This window comes from Calypte anna, chromosome Z, assembly GCF_003957555.1.
Source record: "Calypte anna isolate BGI_N300 chromosome Z, bCalAnn1_v1.p, whole genome shotgun sequence".
NCBI classification, from domain to species: Eukaryota; Metazoa; Chordata; class Aves; order Apodiformes; family Trochilidae; genus Calypte; species Calypte anna.
This window is the reverse complement of record NC_044274.1, coordinates 48,443,164-48,458,774: the sequence shown is the minus strand read 5'-3', so window position 1 is coordinate 48,458,774 and position 15,611 is coordinate 48,443,164. Positions and strand designations below refer to the sequence as shown.

General features: G+C 43.2%; 1 protein-coding gene across 1 annotated transcript in view; it reads right to left on the bottom strand.

The window, feature by feature from the left end:
- Nucleotides 1–15,611, bottom strand: part of DMRT1 (doublesex and mab-3 related transcription factor 1) — a 56,052-nt gene that overhangs the window by 24,647 nt on the left and 15,794 nt on the right. Inside the window, exon 3 of the mRNA XM_030467499.1 lies at nucleotides 7,994–8,277. Within this exon, the coding sequence (XP_030323359.1) occupies nucleotides 7,994–8,277 (284 nt within the window). The remainder of the gene's footprint in view (nucleotides 1–7,993; nucleotides 8,278–15,611) is intronic.

Here is a 15,611-nt window from a genome sequence, read left to right as displayed (position 1 = left end):
CATCCAAAGGCAGCCAGAACTCAAAAGAGCCACTGATGTCCCCTTTGCTGTTCTGAAGAAGGGCTGTCTCCTCCTGGAAACAGGCATGTGTGCTTTGCACAAACTCCCTGAACAAAACCCAGGCTGCTTCTGCCCAGAAATTATGGACTGGCAATACAAATAGCCCACAAGGTCAGTCCAAAGACCATTTTGAATCTGCCCTTCCACAAAGCTGAGCAGGTCTAGAAAGTAGTTGGGAAAAAAAAGTTAGCAAACTCCTGTCTGCTGTTCGGCACACACCATCATACTCCCCTTGGTGGGGCAGGGCTGTGTGCAGCACCCTGTCCTGGCACCTCCACCCTTCCCTTGTGCAGGTCCACATGTGCACAGGTATCACTGAGAAAAGGTCACTGGCAGAAATTTCAGCTGGAAGAAAACAGAGCAATCCCTCCTTGGCACTGAAATGGTCACACGCCTGTTTCCTCTCCCTGTACAAGGGCATGCACCAACCTGTTTCCCTTCAAACACTTTTTTAAAGAGGTTTTCTCTATTTCTTAAAAACAAACCAACCTGCCTAAAATCTGTGGAAGCAATGAATGATTATTACTATTATTATTAGTGGTTGGTAGCTGGCTAGCTAGAGACACATTTTATTATCTTACTACTCACACCAAGTCTATGAACCACCGTTCAACTGACAAGAGGCCTGGCCCTGCAAAGAATATTGTGTGCATTAAGCACTGAAGAAAATCTAAAAGCTTTTGGTTTTGTTTTATTAAACTGTTTAGAATAAACATTGCAATAAATCTGAACCATAACATTTCCTTTTTATAGTTCTTAGCAATCCTATTTTACAGTAACAATAAAAAAACAACCAGTCATAAAAATTCTTGACCTTAGCACTGCATTGAAATGGGGGCTTAGAAGATCATTACTCCATGAGAAGGAGCATTTGCTCTGTATTAAGTCCCGCAGCTCTGAAGAGTCCTTGCACACTTCTGGGTGCCAGAAAGGGAGATAAAAACAGACAGGGAAAGCCCTGGGATGTTTAGATTATGCCTAATGTGGGGCAGCCCATCCTTGAAACTCTGCAGCCAGGTGCCAGGTTTGGAATCCTTACCTGGGTCCTGTCCTGAGGGAACGCTGGGGTCATGCAGGGACCACAGGAGGAGATACCTGGCTCTCTGGTGTCTTCTGCCTCCCATGCCCCTTCCAGCCCTACAGTGAGGCAAAAGCTGGGACAGTCCCCCACCCCAGTATGGTTTGTACCACCCCAATAAGAACAAAGCATGTTTGTGCTGTGGAAGGGAACTCTCTTTGCAGAGAACAAGGTGAGCTCCTGAGTTAAACACCTGAGCTTTGGGACTGTGGGACTGATTCACAGAGACCTCATGGACTTCAGTGGTAGACCCAGATCATTGTAGAAGCACATCGGGTCTATTTGACATTTACAGGTTTCCCTAAATTGTTCAACACAGAACACACTGTAACTTCTTAAAAGAGGCACTGAAAAGAGGAGTGGGATGCATGTAACTCATGTACAAACAAATATGGCCTGGTTAAAAGACCACGTGCAGAGTGGAAATCTGTTCCCTTGTGAAGCCAACATGAGAAATCAAAAGGCAGCTACAGTTCGTACACAAACAGGCAAGGAGGATTTGTCCATCACCAAGCACAGTCTATTCAACCTACAGCAGCGCTGAACAGTGGCAGAATATTTACCAAAAGCCAGGGAAGCATATAGAAAATTATCTTGTATCAATGCAGACCATTTTTGTGAAACAGTTCTTTTAGTAGCTGATGGGAGAGCAACATAAAGCCCAGCTGCTCCTTCCAAGCTCCTGGCAGCATCTGCATGACTCTACACATCATCTTCATTGAGGAAAAGCTGAGGAATGGGGGTGGCCAGACCAGAGACAGGACAGAAGCAAGACAGGCAGAAGAGGTAACTCTCTTCTCCTTTCATCCTTAGAGACTAAAACGGTCCTGGCCCTTCCCATATGATTTATTCAGACACAACATCACCCAGGTAATTCTTCTATTTACAGAAGCTGCCAGTTACATTCTCCTTGCAAGCAAGCCAGTGTTACTCTTAACTGTACCTCTGTATTTTGCAGTTGATACTGACTATGGGGCTTATTTCCAAGACGGACAAGTAGGAGGAGGTGACAGATGTTAATACTGGGTGACAAGGGCTGCAAAAAGTTCTGAGCAACAGACACAATCGAAATACTATCCTTTGGCTCTGCCACCGGTCCATCATGTGATCTCAGCCAAATCATTTTACCCAGCTTTCCATCTCTTTGTCTTACATATGACTCATCAGCAGATGTCTTAAAATGAAACCAGTAATTCTGGAAACACCAGAGAAACCCCATTAGGACTTTTCACACAGCTTTCCCCTTCTGCCTGGACTGTAAGAACAACAAAAAAACCCCAAAATACAAAAAAGCACCCCCCCAAAAAACCCCCACCCGCTTTACAGGACATAAAAAAGGCATTTTGATTTTGCATTTTTGTGTCATTATTTGGAAACACCAGAATTCACAGATTGGTTTTTAGCACGAGGCTAGAAGGCATCTACCCGGACACCACAGTGGACATCCACAGACCAGCAATCTCCACACTAAGTCACCTGTGGGCTCTGTGACTGTGGGCAAGTGATTTAACACTTCCCAGCCTCAGTTTCCCCAGCTGTAAACCAGGGCTGCTGTAACTCTCCCACCTTGCTATGCTACTGGTCATGAACTGACCCCTCCCAACTACTGCTGCACTTGCACTGCCCAAGGTGGCTTTATTTCATGCTGAAAAACAGCTAAGCACATTTTCCAGCACAAGGAAAAATCGAGTCTATGATACCCTGCCTTGACTTACTTTGATTCTAGCACAGGAAATACAAGAGACATCTATATCTGTCCCTCCTTGATAGACAAACTTAATTAACCTTTGCTATTCTGTTCCAACCTATTCTTTTAGACAAAGGCAGTGACCCATAAACAATATGTTACCATCAGAATCTCAACTGCAGTGACACCTAGAGATATAGCCCTATCAGCAGTATTGGAAAATAAACCGCTTAGATTAGCTCCTCCAAGAAATATGGATTGCATTCATGTCACACACGAGCTGTCAGAAACATTAGGATACTTTTAGCATAAATCTGTAGTGTGAAGGGTATGTTATGAACACAGTATATAATAAACTGCTTACACATGAAATTAGGATTGTCAGGTGACTTGCACAACGCATATGTATTTACACACGCATTTTACACCTATATCAGAAGAGTTAAGACTGCGTATTTCTGTAGGAAGGCCAGGGTGATTGGAGGAAGAACTGCCAGAAACTAGAAACAGGTTGTTGAAGTTGAAAAAGAGCAATCTTTTACAAGCAAGCAGCCATTCTTAGCAGTTCAAAATGCTAGCTTTACTCTAACAGCCACACTTTTCTGGATTTAATAACAGACAATTTTATATGTTTCCTGCTTTTTAAGAAATCCTTTAAAAATGGTTTCCTATCTCGGCAATATGTTTCACTTCCAAATGGTAAATGTAACTTCCATATCATAAAATGAGTTAAAAATTCTCAGTCTGAGTGTCACCAACACTTAATTCAGGTTTTTGCTGTGAACTGGTTTAAGGAAAGATACAAAAATGTTGAGGCTTTGGAAGTGATAATACTTGTCAAGCTGGGTTAAAAACAAACAAACAAACAAACACGAAAACATATCTCAAGAGCAAGAAACAGAAATTATATGAAATTTTGAACCTTGCAAAAACCTGCCCTAACCTGTCTCCAAAGTGAGATCCCTACAGCCAAAAAAAAGTGCAGCCACTGCTCCCCATGTGTGGGGGAAGATTCTGCATCTTGCAGATTTTTAATGGTCTGGCTGTAGGAACTAGAAGCGGTTTTTGGGTCGATGCCAGCTCAGAAAGAACTGACTTTATGTCATACAACAGCAGTTTCATTGCCAGCTTGGAGAATTAAATCGGATTAGATACAGACATGTGCATCCAGGTTTTAGTTTTGTTATGGCAGAAGAGACTGAGTTTCCCAGTTGCTGCCCCTAGGCAGGTGACAGTGAGGCTGGTTTCAGAAGTACCAACTTCAACTGATTACCAATATGGTCTGACTTGCAATACTTGCAGTTGGTGAACTCATTTAACTGTTAATTGAGTTGAATGCACATAAATTCCTGTTGTAATGAACAATTACTTCACAAGAGGGTCCAGATGCTCACACAGAACTGGAGTGTAAGGAGATGCACAGTAACCACTACACTTGCAACATTTCATCTCTAACCTAAGCTTGCCTTTTTTTTTCATGTGCAATCCCAGGCATATCTGATTATCTGCCTTAGAGCTTGCAAAAGCAGCAGAATATAAATGACAGAGGGTGTCTTGACCAAAACTATCATCTTTATTATGCTTACCAAGTCATGATAGATACAGCATCTGGTCTTGTTGTGTACAAATAAAAAAAAAAATCATAGAAATAACTAAAAAATGTGCACCTCTATGAATTTGCTCAAGTATGCAAGTCTCTGCAAAGAACAAAGACTAATGAAAACTGACATTAATCTACATTAAAGATTCAGTTTATTTGCCAAGGCTCAATGATGCCTTATTCCTCATCCCACACACTCACATGTTTCCTCCCTGGCTTTTCTCTCTTGCTCCCTAAATTATGAAACAGCAGACACCTTGTCTGCATCCAGAAGTTATCTCTAAGTACGCAATTCTCCTTGTGTGGTTACAGTTACTCCAGGACAAGTGAGCCTCCACCAACAGACCTGGGAAAGGCAGGGCTCTTGTCAACACTGCTTAAACTAGGATATGTTACAGTAAGCACGTAAGGTGGCTTATACCAACAAAAAACCCATCCTGTGGGTTCACAGCTTAGCAAGCTGCCTGGGTATGGTCAGAGCTGGCATTGCATGGCTATCATTCTAGTAAAGAATCAAAAATAAAAAACCTTCATCAAAACAGTTATAGCACTACCAGTCACATTAGCAGACTCACTTGTACTGGAAGACTGGTTAGGAGAGCCTGTGCATGTAAAAAATAAAGGCAGTCAGTACAGGCAGTCCAGCAAAAATCCCTGTGTAGATTCAGCTATGTGTTTCCTCTGAAGAGAATCAGCCTGCAAAGGTTTGCCAGTAAAACCCTCTGAAGGTGTAAACCAGGTCTGATTCCTCCCTGTGGATCATGCTCTGAAACTCCTCTGTAACTCCTTCCTATGCTTGACAAAGAACGTCATTCATCCTTCTCCATTTAACACTGTATTTCTGTGGTCTCCTCTTGCTGGTAACCTTCCGTATGCAGAATTGATGCTTAACCACGTGTAGCAGCTGGGAGATCATTCACCTTACAACAAACCATCTTCAGTGCCACACAGGGGTTACAACCTTGGCATCACTGCACCCACTGCCATCAAGCATTATCTAGTCGAACTCCCACTAGAACTTTTTATGAATATCTGTGCAATGTTACGCTGTCGTAACAATATGCAAACCCCATGACTCCTAACTCTTCCAGCAGTAACAATCTGAACTTGCAGATCAGCTTCTGAGAAACAGCTTTGGAAGCTATAAGACAGTGGCCTTAAACTACACTCTGTCCTGCTGAACAGGAGAGATGCATCCTGGTTTGAGGGACACAGCACTCCTGAAGGTAGAAAGCATCACCTCTAGTCTCTCTGCACAGACATCTCATCAGAACAGCACTGAGAGATCGCAAATTGTTTGGCCTGGAGAAAGTAAAATCTTAGGTGAGATAAATCATTAAATTCACATGGAGGGGAATGAGAACCATGTGATACAACCCACCAGGTGGGAAAGAATGTGCAGCATTTGGAGCATGGTGGAAGAAAAACAGCCCATTTTGCCAATAACCACCTTGGGTTTTTTTAGTCACCTCTTCAGTATCCCGCTAATTTGAGTGTCACTTAAGCGGAATTTAGATACAGACTGCAGGGCTTCAAGAGAAACATGCATGGAGAACAGACTATTGCTTTTATTTCTTTAAGGGGCATCCAAGGTCCCACAAGAAATGGAATATCACAGTGAGACAGCAAACCCTCTAGACCAAGACTTCTTATACATAAAGTCTAGTTTCAAATGACAGTACGTGACACCAGAACTGAGAGGCCACTCTTCTCAGAGGTTATAAATCTTAATTCCAAGGCTTAACATAATTCCTAGTGTATCTCTTCATCAAACACAATGCACTACGCCAGTCAATACTTGTGATTTACTTACCTGTTTTGCAAGCAAGTATAATCACAAAAGTCTACTAGCTGGAGAAATAGTGAAATGCAGAAGTGACTAGAAGCCTGCAGTAACATTATTTTGACAAGACAGATGTTGCTGCCTCTCATCTGTGTTGTGATGGTGTCTCCAACCATCAGCTCTACAGTAGGCTCTTACAAGCTACATACTGCAAAAGCTTCAGAAGAGATACCTATCTGAAATACACTGCTATGACATGCTATGTTAAGCCTACCAACCAAAATGAAAAAGCACCTCACCTCATTACCACACATAAATCCTGTCCCCAGTTTGTCTTATTTCCCCTCCCCCTAATTTGGTGATCAAATTCAGCAGCTAAGGAAGATCCTATCAGGTAACCTTAGTGAAAAGGCATACCTCCATGTATTTGAACATGATGGCAGTAAAGCCTATCCCCACACTGGGAGAAGAAAGCTCTTGTGGTTGGGCCTGGCATAGTAGAAGGAAGGGAGACAGCTCTTTTACAGCTACACTCATGGTGAAAAAGGTATGTGTAGTAGTACTAAATCCAGACTGTTGTAAAGCCATTATCATAAAATTCATGGACTAGCCAGCTTGCCCCAGAAGGCCCCAGCATTTTCAGAAGGAACTTTCCATTAAGTAAGTGTCTAATAATAGGAAAGCCTCACTGAAGGTGATGTGGACTGCTACAGCAACTGTACCCTGGTCTCAGTTCCAGCTCCTTGGTATGAGAAGTTAAAATACCCTTTCAGAGCTAGTCCCTGTGCCAGAACTGTTAGGGGAATTCTCCGTCTGCAAAGGGGATGACCCATCTGTTCCCTTCAGAAGAGAGGTTGAGGTGTACACTTAATCTTTCATAGTTGAGTGGTTTCACAACAGAGCCTTTGCAAAAGACAGCCTTCCCCCCCCCCATGATGCTCTACAGAAGAAGTCTCTCCTCTTCTACCTTTGTCAAGGGACATGGTGTATGGAGATTCAGTGTGCAGGCTCCCAAGTTCAATTTCAGATAGGAAAGCACCACTGTAGCCCAAGACCTAGCAGCCTCAAGGTCACTGATACAACTCCACTTACTTTGCCAAGAATCTGCTGCTTTGGCAGACTTCCCCTTTTTCCAGTCTCTGACCAGTACTGAGTTGGAGGCTCCAATTGTAAAGTCCTAGAGTGAAGGCGCTCAGTTGTCTTTTTACCCAAGATAATGAAGAACACAGAGCTCTGGTGCAAATCTCTTACACAGAGCCTGTAGCTTGAGATACCCAAGCAGAAAGCCCAAGCCCTGGAGCTGACACTGCTAAAACACACCGTTAGCAACATGCCATATCACATTCAGCTGTTTGCTATCAGACCACTGCAGAGCAGCATGGTCTCCCATGTCACTAAGTGCCTGAAGAGCAACAGCCTCTCAGAAATTACACCTGAGGCTCCCAGGATGTTGAGTTATTCAGCTGAACTCTTTTTCCAGAAAATAACCCAAACTGATGTAATTCTGAAGATAAAATCAAGTGTGTGCCTTTTTATCTGTGCTTAGAGTAACTGACCCGTGCTTGTATTGCTGCTTTCATTGTGCTGCCTCATAACCACCCTTGTTGGCTAACAAAGGAGAGGTGCTAACCTCTAACCCCAACCAGGGTGGTCCAAATTCCACTCTGGAATCAGATTCTGGTTTTGCACTGCCACGGAATGAGAAAGCAGGAGGTCAGAATCAGGTTCAAGGAACAGCTTATTGCCCACCTCACTATTCTGTTTAACACCCCTGTAACATCATACCTGCCACTGTTTTCCTGACTGGCTTGGCACATACGCTGCTGGGAGGCTTCGGAAGCTGTTTTTCATGGCTGACCCTACAATTGTACCCCCCGTCTCACTTGAGGAAGGCTCACTGGCCATTGCCACTTGGTACTGGGAGTAGTTGTACAGGTTGTTATAGTAAGGATACAGAGACGGCTGGTAAAAACTGCTGTAGTAGGTGGAGTCCACAACCAAATCAGACGTGCTCTCCAAGTGCCCTCTGCTGGGGATGGAGGGGATGTCCTGAATGAGCATCCGTCCCTCTGGAAAAGAAAAAAAGCACAAGCCATTATGAAGCAGGAGGCTCCAGGAAAACCATTTCCTTTCACCTTCTGATGAGCTACTACTACTTGAAGCCTGGATAGAGTAGTAAATAGGACAGTAGTAAATAGGAAGAGGCGGGAGCTGAAAGGAAACTACAGCTGGATGTCTGTTGTAAACCCAAGTGGACTGACATCCACTCAAAGTCCACACCACCTACACACAGTGCACAGGCTGCAGAATAGGAGACAAAACCAACTGCAAGTTAAGACAATGCTGTGAGTCCTCAAGCAGCATCAGTTAACCTGATGATTAAGAACACCAGGTAAGGATGCAACCCTATACTATTTTTAAATTGTAACAGTGTGCAAAGCCTCTTCTAACTCCCTGGAAGCAGAAATGCCCTAGAAACAGGATGACCTCCCCTCTCCAGACAGTGTCCTTTAGGTAGGAGGAGACTTTTCTGAGCATGCGTTTAGAAAGAACAAACTGCCACAAGGCCAGGAGAAGCTGCAGAGGACAGAAATGCATGATCAGCCAAGATGTCTCAGAAACCCACATGCTGCCACTGAGCACCGAGGCCTTCAATCCTTGCCCAGCTTCCACATCCAAATTTAGCTCCTTTTTACTTGCAAAATCACAGAGCAGAACCAGCTTTCACACCACTGGCAAAAAAAAGGATGAGGAGGGAATTCCTCATTATTTTCTGCCTGTACTCAGGAGAGCTCCAGACTGGAGGACAGCCAGCAACACTCCCTGCAAGTTGTCCTTGCAAAGGTCTGACTCCTCTGTTGTTCCCCAAGAAGGGAAATTTTTCAGAGGAAGTTTTTAGGTCCCGGTTTTCTCACTCCAGTGTCAGTGAATGCTCTGCAATATTTTCCAGGTTAAAAAAGGAAGATGCTTGTCAGTACTGTGTCACAATCAAGCTCTCTCAGATGTGCCGAGTCAGCTACCTGGCCAAGCCAGATACTGCCAAAAACTACCATAACCTCAGGAAATCTAACCATGCAGTGAATATACAGATATGCATTAGCAAGGGAGCAACTGTAAATTGCACCACTGACAGAGCCCTGGTTCCAGCTCACATCCCTGCAACCCTGACCTCCACAAACTCTGTCAGTCTTTGCAGCATAATGATCCTTTCTGGAAGGACCTCCAGCTCTTCCCACCGTGCTAACTCCACCATGGAGGAGAAAAGGATGTAGCTTAGAGAATACTGATGAGCTCTCAAGAGCTACTGGTACGGAGAGGAAGTAACATAGACAATAGGCACAAGTGAAATAACATCTCTAAGAGAGATGTCAGGCAGGTATTCTTTAGTTTGTTTTCTGTCTTCCTCCTGTGTATCTGTACCTTAGACACTTACTTGCAAAATGAACATGGTGACAATTACCAGCCTCTCAGAGTCAAGGTAACAACTTTCACTGTACTGTGTATTAGCTGCACAGTAGATCCAATTACAGGTTTTACCAATTATTGCCATTCACAATGCAATTCTGCTTCACTTCTTTAGCTGTAATTACAGCTTTCTGCAAACATGGACAGTCTGCTCCTAGGTCACTAAATTCTAGAGTGCCCCTGTTCAGATCTTGCTGACATTTTCTTGACATCAATTAATTATACTCGTTTATTAGCAAAGAGAGTGTTTTATGCCTTCTGCATCTCATTTTTCTGTTCCCCAGTCCCATACAAGTGAGAACCAGGCCAGCTGTCCTTTTTCATCAGGAGTATCTCTGAAATTTGCACACAGAACAGGAGTTTACAAAGCTGCTGAAGACGCTTTACATTTTCTGCACTTCCATATTTTTACGGAATTTTAGTACTGCTATTATTCTGCTTGTGAACAGGACTCTCTTCAGTTCCTTCTATGCATGTCTGGTAAAATCAGAACTTAGACCTCTGACACTAAAAAGCCAACAATTGATAAATCACAACACAAGCTTGACACCCCTCTCCCAGATAAAGTTGTGGTCTAATTGTTCTGCTTTTCATGCTGTAAAAGAGCAGCCAAAACCAAAATCCTTTAACACATTCCCTGTTGGGATACAGATCTGTCATGAGACAGATATGGAAGGCAGCTGGCTGCAGAACTTCTGGCAGGCTTATGCTGTGCTGAACAGATCTACAATTTCTTTTATAACCTCTAAAGGGTCTATACACTTGCAGTGCATCATAAGGGTAATACTTCTGAGCAAGAATACTAGCAGCAGGAAGATGGGGCCTCTTTACGCCTGGAAATGAAAGAGCAGTTATCTTGAGGTGTCAGGAGCTAAAAGGACATGGGAGAGAATGTAACACACTTTGCTGCAACTTTTGTAAAGGTCTTCAGCACCTCCCTTTCTAACAAGAATGACATACACTAGAACTAGAGACCTATCCATAGCTATCCACAAAAATCATACAAGCACCTTCGATGTCTCTATGATGTTCCAGTGGCTGGTAGTGCTACAGATCCTTCCTGCGGAAAGGGCAGTAATGACAGTCTTCTGCTGCATCAAGCAGGAGAAAAAAACCCAGGATTTTTGTTCCTTCTTGGGCTGCCATTATTTGCCAACGAAGGTGCAAATGGGGCTGACTTGCTGCCACCTGTTCTTCCTTTTGCACAACAGCTGTCATCAGTTCAGTGTTCAGGGGTGTTAGGAATCTACCAGAACAGTTCTCTGCTTTCCTCCTACTGTCCCTCTGATCTCCAATAGCGCTCAGCCACCCTCCCAAGACCCAATGTCGAGTCTGTGGAACCAGTCACCTGCTCGGTCAGCTACCCATACACATAAATCCCCAAGTCAGAAGCCTGAGGCATTTATCTCTTATAAAAGCAGAACTGTGGAATCCATGGTCTTTGTAACATTCCTGGTACATAAACCTGAGCTGTGGCCACAACACAGGAATGTGCCCCACCAGATTAGCAGAAAGGAACAGGAGACAAGGGGAAGGGGAAAGTTCAAGAGAAGTTACAGACACACACAGCTCCACACAGACACAGAACTTCCATGCTGGAAAGACAGCCAGAAGAGTACTTTTCTCTAAATACCAAATCACATCATGCTTCTGAAGATGGAAGGACTAGCAACAACTCACAAAGAGCACAAAAAGCTCTCAGGTGCTTCAACTTACACTTTCCCCTGAATTTAGGAGATAAGTTTTTCTTTGATGTCATACTTTGGGACAAGTCTACATTTTTCTGAAGCATTTGGGGGAGATTTGATGCTTTGCCTGGGAGAAGGGAGACATCTCATACAAGATGCAGCCTTCTCCCATCCAGACTGTGGGCCAGTACCTATATGGGGTACCTCCAAAGTGCTAAGTGTCAAGAGGAGTAGAATTAAGGCCAAAGAACCCTGCTAATCTGTCCTAGGAATGAAACAAGACACTCAGAGATCTGCCCAGAGAAGATTCCATGTTTATCATACGCCCAGGGGAGTTTATGCCCTATCCATGCCAGTTTTCTCCAGCTGAAGTGTGCTATCCAGCTCATGGGCAAGCACACTGCATCTGGGCTGCAGCATCTTTAGGCATGGCCATCATTTGTAAAACAAGGCAGATCTCTTGGAAGCAATGGCTGTAACTAAGCTTTCGCTAACTGAGGTCCCTCTAGTCTTTGGCCTGTATATGTAATTCTTGACTCCTTCCCACGGCTTCACCTCTGTCCATTCAATGAGCAAGGTGTCCTCCCCAAGGGAGGATGTCAGCCCCTGTCTGCTTTCTGCCAGCAGGGAATGAATACCAAGGTTAAGAAAGCAGCTTTCAGCTGCATTGGCTTTGTTGATTTTTTTTTTTCGAAATATAATTCAATACAGCTGAATGGTTTTGCTGGGTCCTTCCCTGCCTCAGAGCTTGCCACATTAAAACACCTGAACATGAGGTGCAGTCCAGAGGTTCATTGCTCTAAGGGGAGCAATTTTCAAGAGGAATTAAGCTGCCAACAATGCACTGCTGCTGCACCTTCAGACTCCCACTCTGCCCCTTCACCTGCCCTTTAAAAACAGAGATCTGCTGCAGGAGCTGGGCTCATGCCTTGTCTATCCTCACACTCTACATGAGAAAAACCTGGGAAGGGATCTTCGGTCTTTCCCCTGGTGCTAGCCATAAATTTTAACATTTTGCAAGTTATGAAAAAGTTACAGTTAAAAATATGGAACTGAACCTGTACAAAAAGGAACTAAAATCAGAGGAGCTACCAAACAACAAAAAAGGAGCGATTAAAATCTCACTCAGTTTTTGGAACTCCAAATCCACAATGCAAGGCCATCAGAGGCTCTCCATGTGTTAGCAATGCAATGCTCTTGCAGTGAGACCACAGGTATCCCTTCGTTCAGTTGTGCCCTTGGATCTCTAAGCTCTTTTCTACATCTTTACTAATTCCTGTAGAGAACCAATGCTACTTTTTTTGCACTGTGTACACTGTTTGAAATATGACCCACTCTTTCATAGAAGATCAATATGATGCACGATAAATACTGTTATTGATCTTGCAGTGTTGTAGATGACTCTCCAGCTCTATGGCATATTAATAGTGGTTAACCTGTAATTCATTTCAGGATGGCTGCGATTTTCTTTGAAGGAAGGTGAGTTCTCGAGGTCAGTTACACATACAGGTCTTAGACATTCAGTAACCTGAGGGGCTCTTGCCCTCACTTAGCAGGGCATGGTGAAAAACTGTTGCCCAGTCCCCCACTTAATGTGAAACAGTCTCAGACCATTTACTTCGATGAAACTGCGGCAATTTACAAGAACTACGGATATGCATGGCAAAATCAGCACAGAAGCCAGTAGACAGATCACTCTTTCCCTTCTTACTTTTTTCAGAGAAAACAGAAGAAATGCCAGGGAATTTACAGGAATTTCTATCATCATCTCTGTCTCACAGGTGCAAATATTTTTTTAAGCATACACACTAAGAAATGCAAATTATCTGTAACATTCACTCATTTTGTACATAAGCATGGACTACCTCCTGTTATTGTACTGTTAAGGGCTTAATTTAAAAATGCCTGGAAAAGGTTCTGTGTGTCAAATAGCACAGAGTCCATGCTATTAGACTTTCCCAGCATCTAAAGCAGGGTAGTAGCACCAAATTGCCTGTTGGAAATAGTTACTGGGCTACACATGGGAATCTGGGGTGAGCACTAGTCAGCTTGGGACAGACAAACATCAGTAACCTTTTAAAAATCCAGACAGCACATACAGTCACATTTCAGTGACTGGGAGCATACAGTGACATGGTTCAATTTACTCATGCAGCTGTAACAGCTGACTAGTCTCCATCTGATTGTGTACTTCAGATTCTGTACCTGCAATGTGGCAAATTACGGTATTTCACTGCCCATATTTATTGACAAGAATTCTTATATACACTTCCAGTTAGAATTTGTTATTTCTTCTATGCCTACAGACTCTGAGCTTACAGACATGCTGCTGAAAACGCAGGTCTGTGACTAGTCAAGCTCAAGGTGCAGGAAGGCATAGCCACCATCCTGCGAGCGAGTTCAGCTTCTGGTAGTTTACATTTCCTGTAGTTTTCAATTCAGAGTTACTGCTTTCATCACTGCAGTGTTATACCTTTCTGCAAGCTGGCCTTTACAAAGCCAAAAATTTAATTATTCAGGTCAGGAAAACACTTGCCTTCAGACCTCCAAAAGATACTTGGATCCACATCTGACAATTTCCCCTTGCTCTGTACACAAAGCATCAGTAGTACACAACTATTAACCAGTCTGACACTAGGTCCTGCAATGATTTAGTTTAATTCATAGCTGGCTTTGAGGTCAGACAGTAGCCTTGAATGAGGCCGGTGTGAAATCACTCCCTAACATCATAATCAGAAACACTGGAACAATATGTTTCTCCCACCAGACAATCACGATAGAGCTATTGCAGATGTCAAAGAAAGCTGGCACCATTACTGACTTTCTGCTGAGGCACTCTGCCTCCCCAGGAACAAAACCCACATGCTTGCTCTGCCTTTGAGAGGAACATTTCTGTTTTCTTCCTATTAGAAGTTGCAGATTATCCTTGGTTCCAGCATTGAACTTTTAGGTTGCTATAAAGTTAATGTGCTAGACAATGTTCATTCTAGGCAAGGCAGTGGGGCTGTGTATTTTCTGCCACCCCCAAAAAAGGCCATTATCTGTAATTACCCATTACCATGCATAATTATTTCTTCTTTTCTGGTCTATGGCCCCCAGGACTTTATGTTGTCACAGCTCACTGCATTATCTTATCAAATTTGTTAAGGAAGCTTTTTTGACCTTTTGAGCACTTGTCATAGAACATACAAAAGCTGGCAGTAAATTATCTAAGCATGTAGTGTGTGATTTATTATTTGTACCCTGCATAGTGATACCGTGCAAAATACTACACACTAATGCCTTCCTATTCCCACTCCCTGCTTTAGTTAAAATGAGAAAAGGAAAGGAAACCTCTTCAGTAAGGGGAGGGAATGGCAAAGATTGGAGCGTCTTAACGGGAAACTGAGGAACAGAAGAGCAACACATGGTTAAGCCTGAACTTCAGGCTCTGGAGAAGGTCCCAGCTGCTCTCCTGTCCAATGCTACCTTTTCTCTTTCTCCTTCTCCATCCCCAGAGTTGGATTACACCATTTCAGCTTCTTTTCACATCTATGTAACTTTGCTGAGCCCCATTCTTTCACACAGACAGCCATTTACTATCCTTCAGTAAGGAAAGAGAGGCTTAAAACACTTCAATTCCTCCCCATCTCACCAGTTTACAGCTTTTGCCAATATAGTACAGGTTCCTAAAAGACAGTTTTGCTCTAATATGAGACACACAGGTACTGTGCTTTACAGATAAGTGTTGTGCTTTACAGATATGGCTTTTGTCTCCAGAGCTCTCAGAGCTCCCAGGGAAGAGCCAGACACTGATTTGTATCCCAGTACAATGTGCTTACGTTACCAGTCTCACTACACAAGTCCACACACTATGTTCTCCTCTTTGTAAGGACACTGTACAGAGAAGCAGGGCTCTCAAGAAAACAGGAGAGCTGACTCTCTCCATCTTAACTTTTGTTTTCCCCTTAGTCATCTTTTTATAAAAATATTCCTGAGGGTGCTTTGCCTTAAAACATCTCTTATGGGTGCTCGTATGTATAAAACTCCAAACCCACAGCCCTGCTCAAAGAGATATTTAATGAATTATCATTTAACAAGTTCTAGTGAAAAAAATAAAAACATGCTTTTGAACTGTTTGAATAAATAAACTTTCCAAACAGAAGAAAATATGAGGTATTTCTCTACCACCATGACAAATAAAATGTCAAGGATCAGTACTCACTTTGTAGTAAAAGTGGACAGTACTAATTACCGTAATATACAGTCTG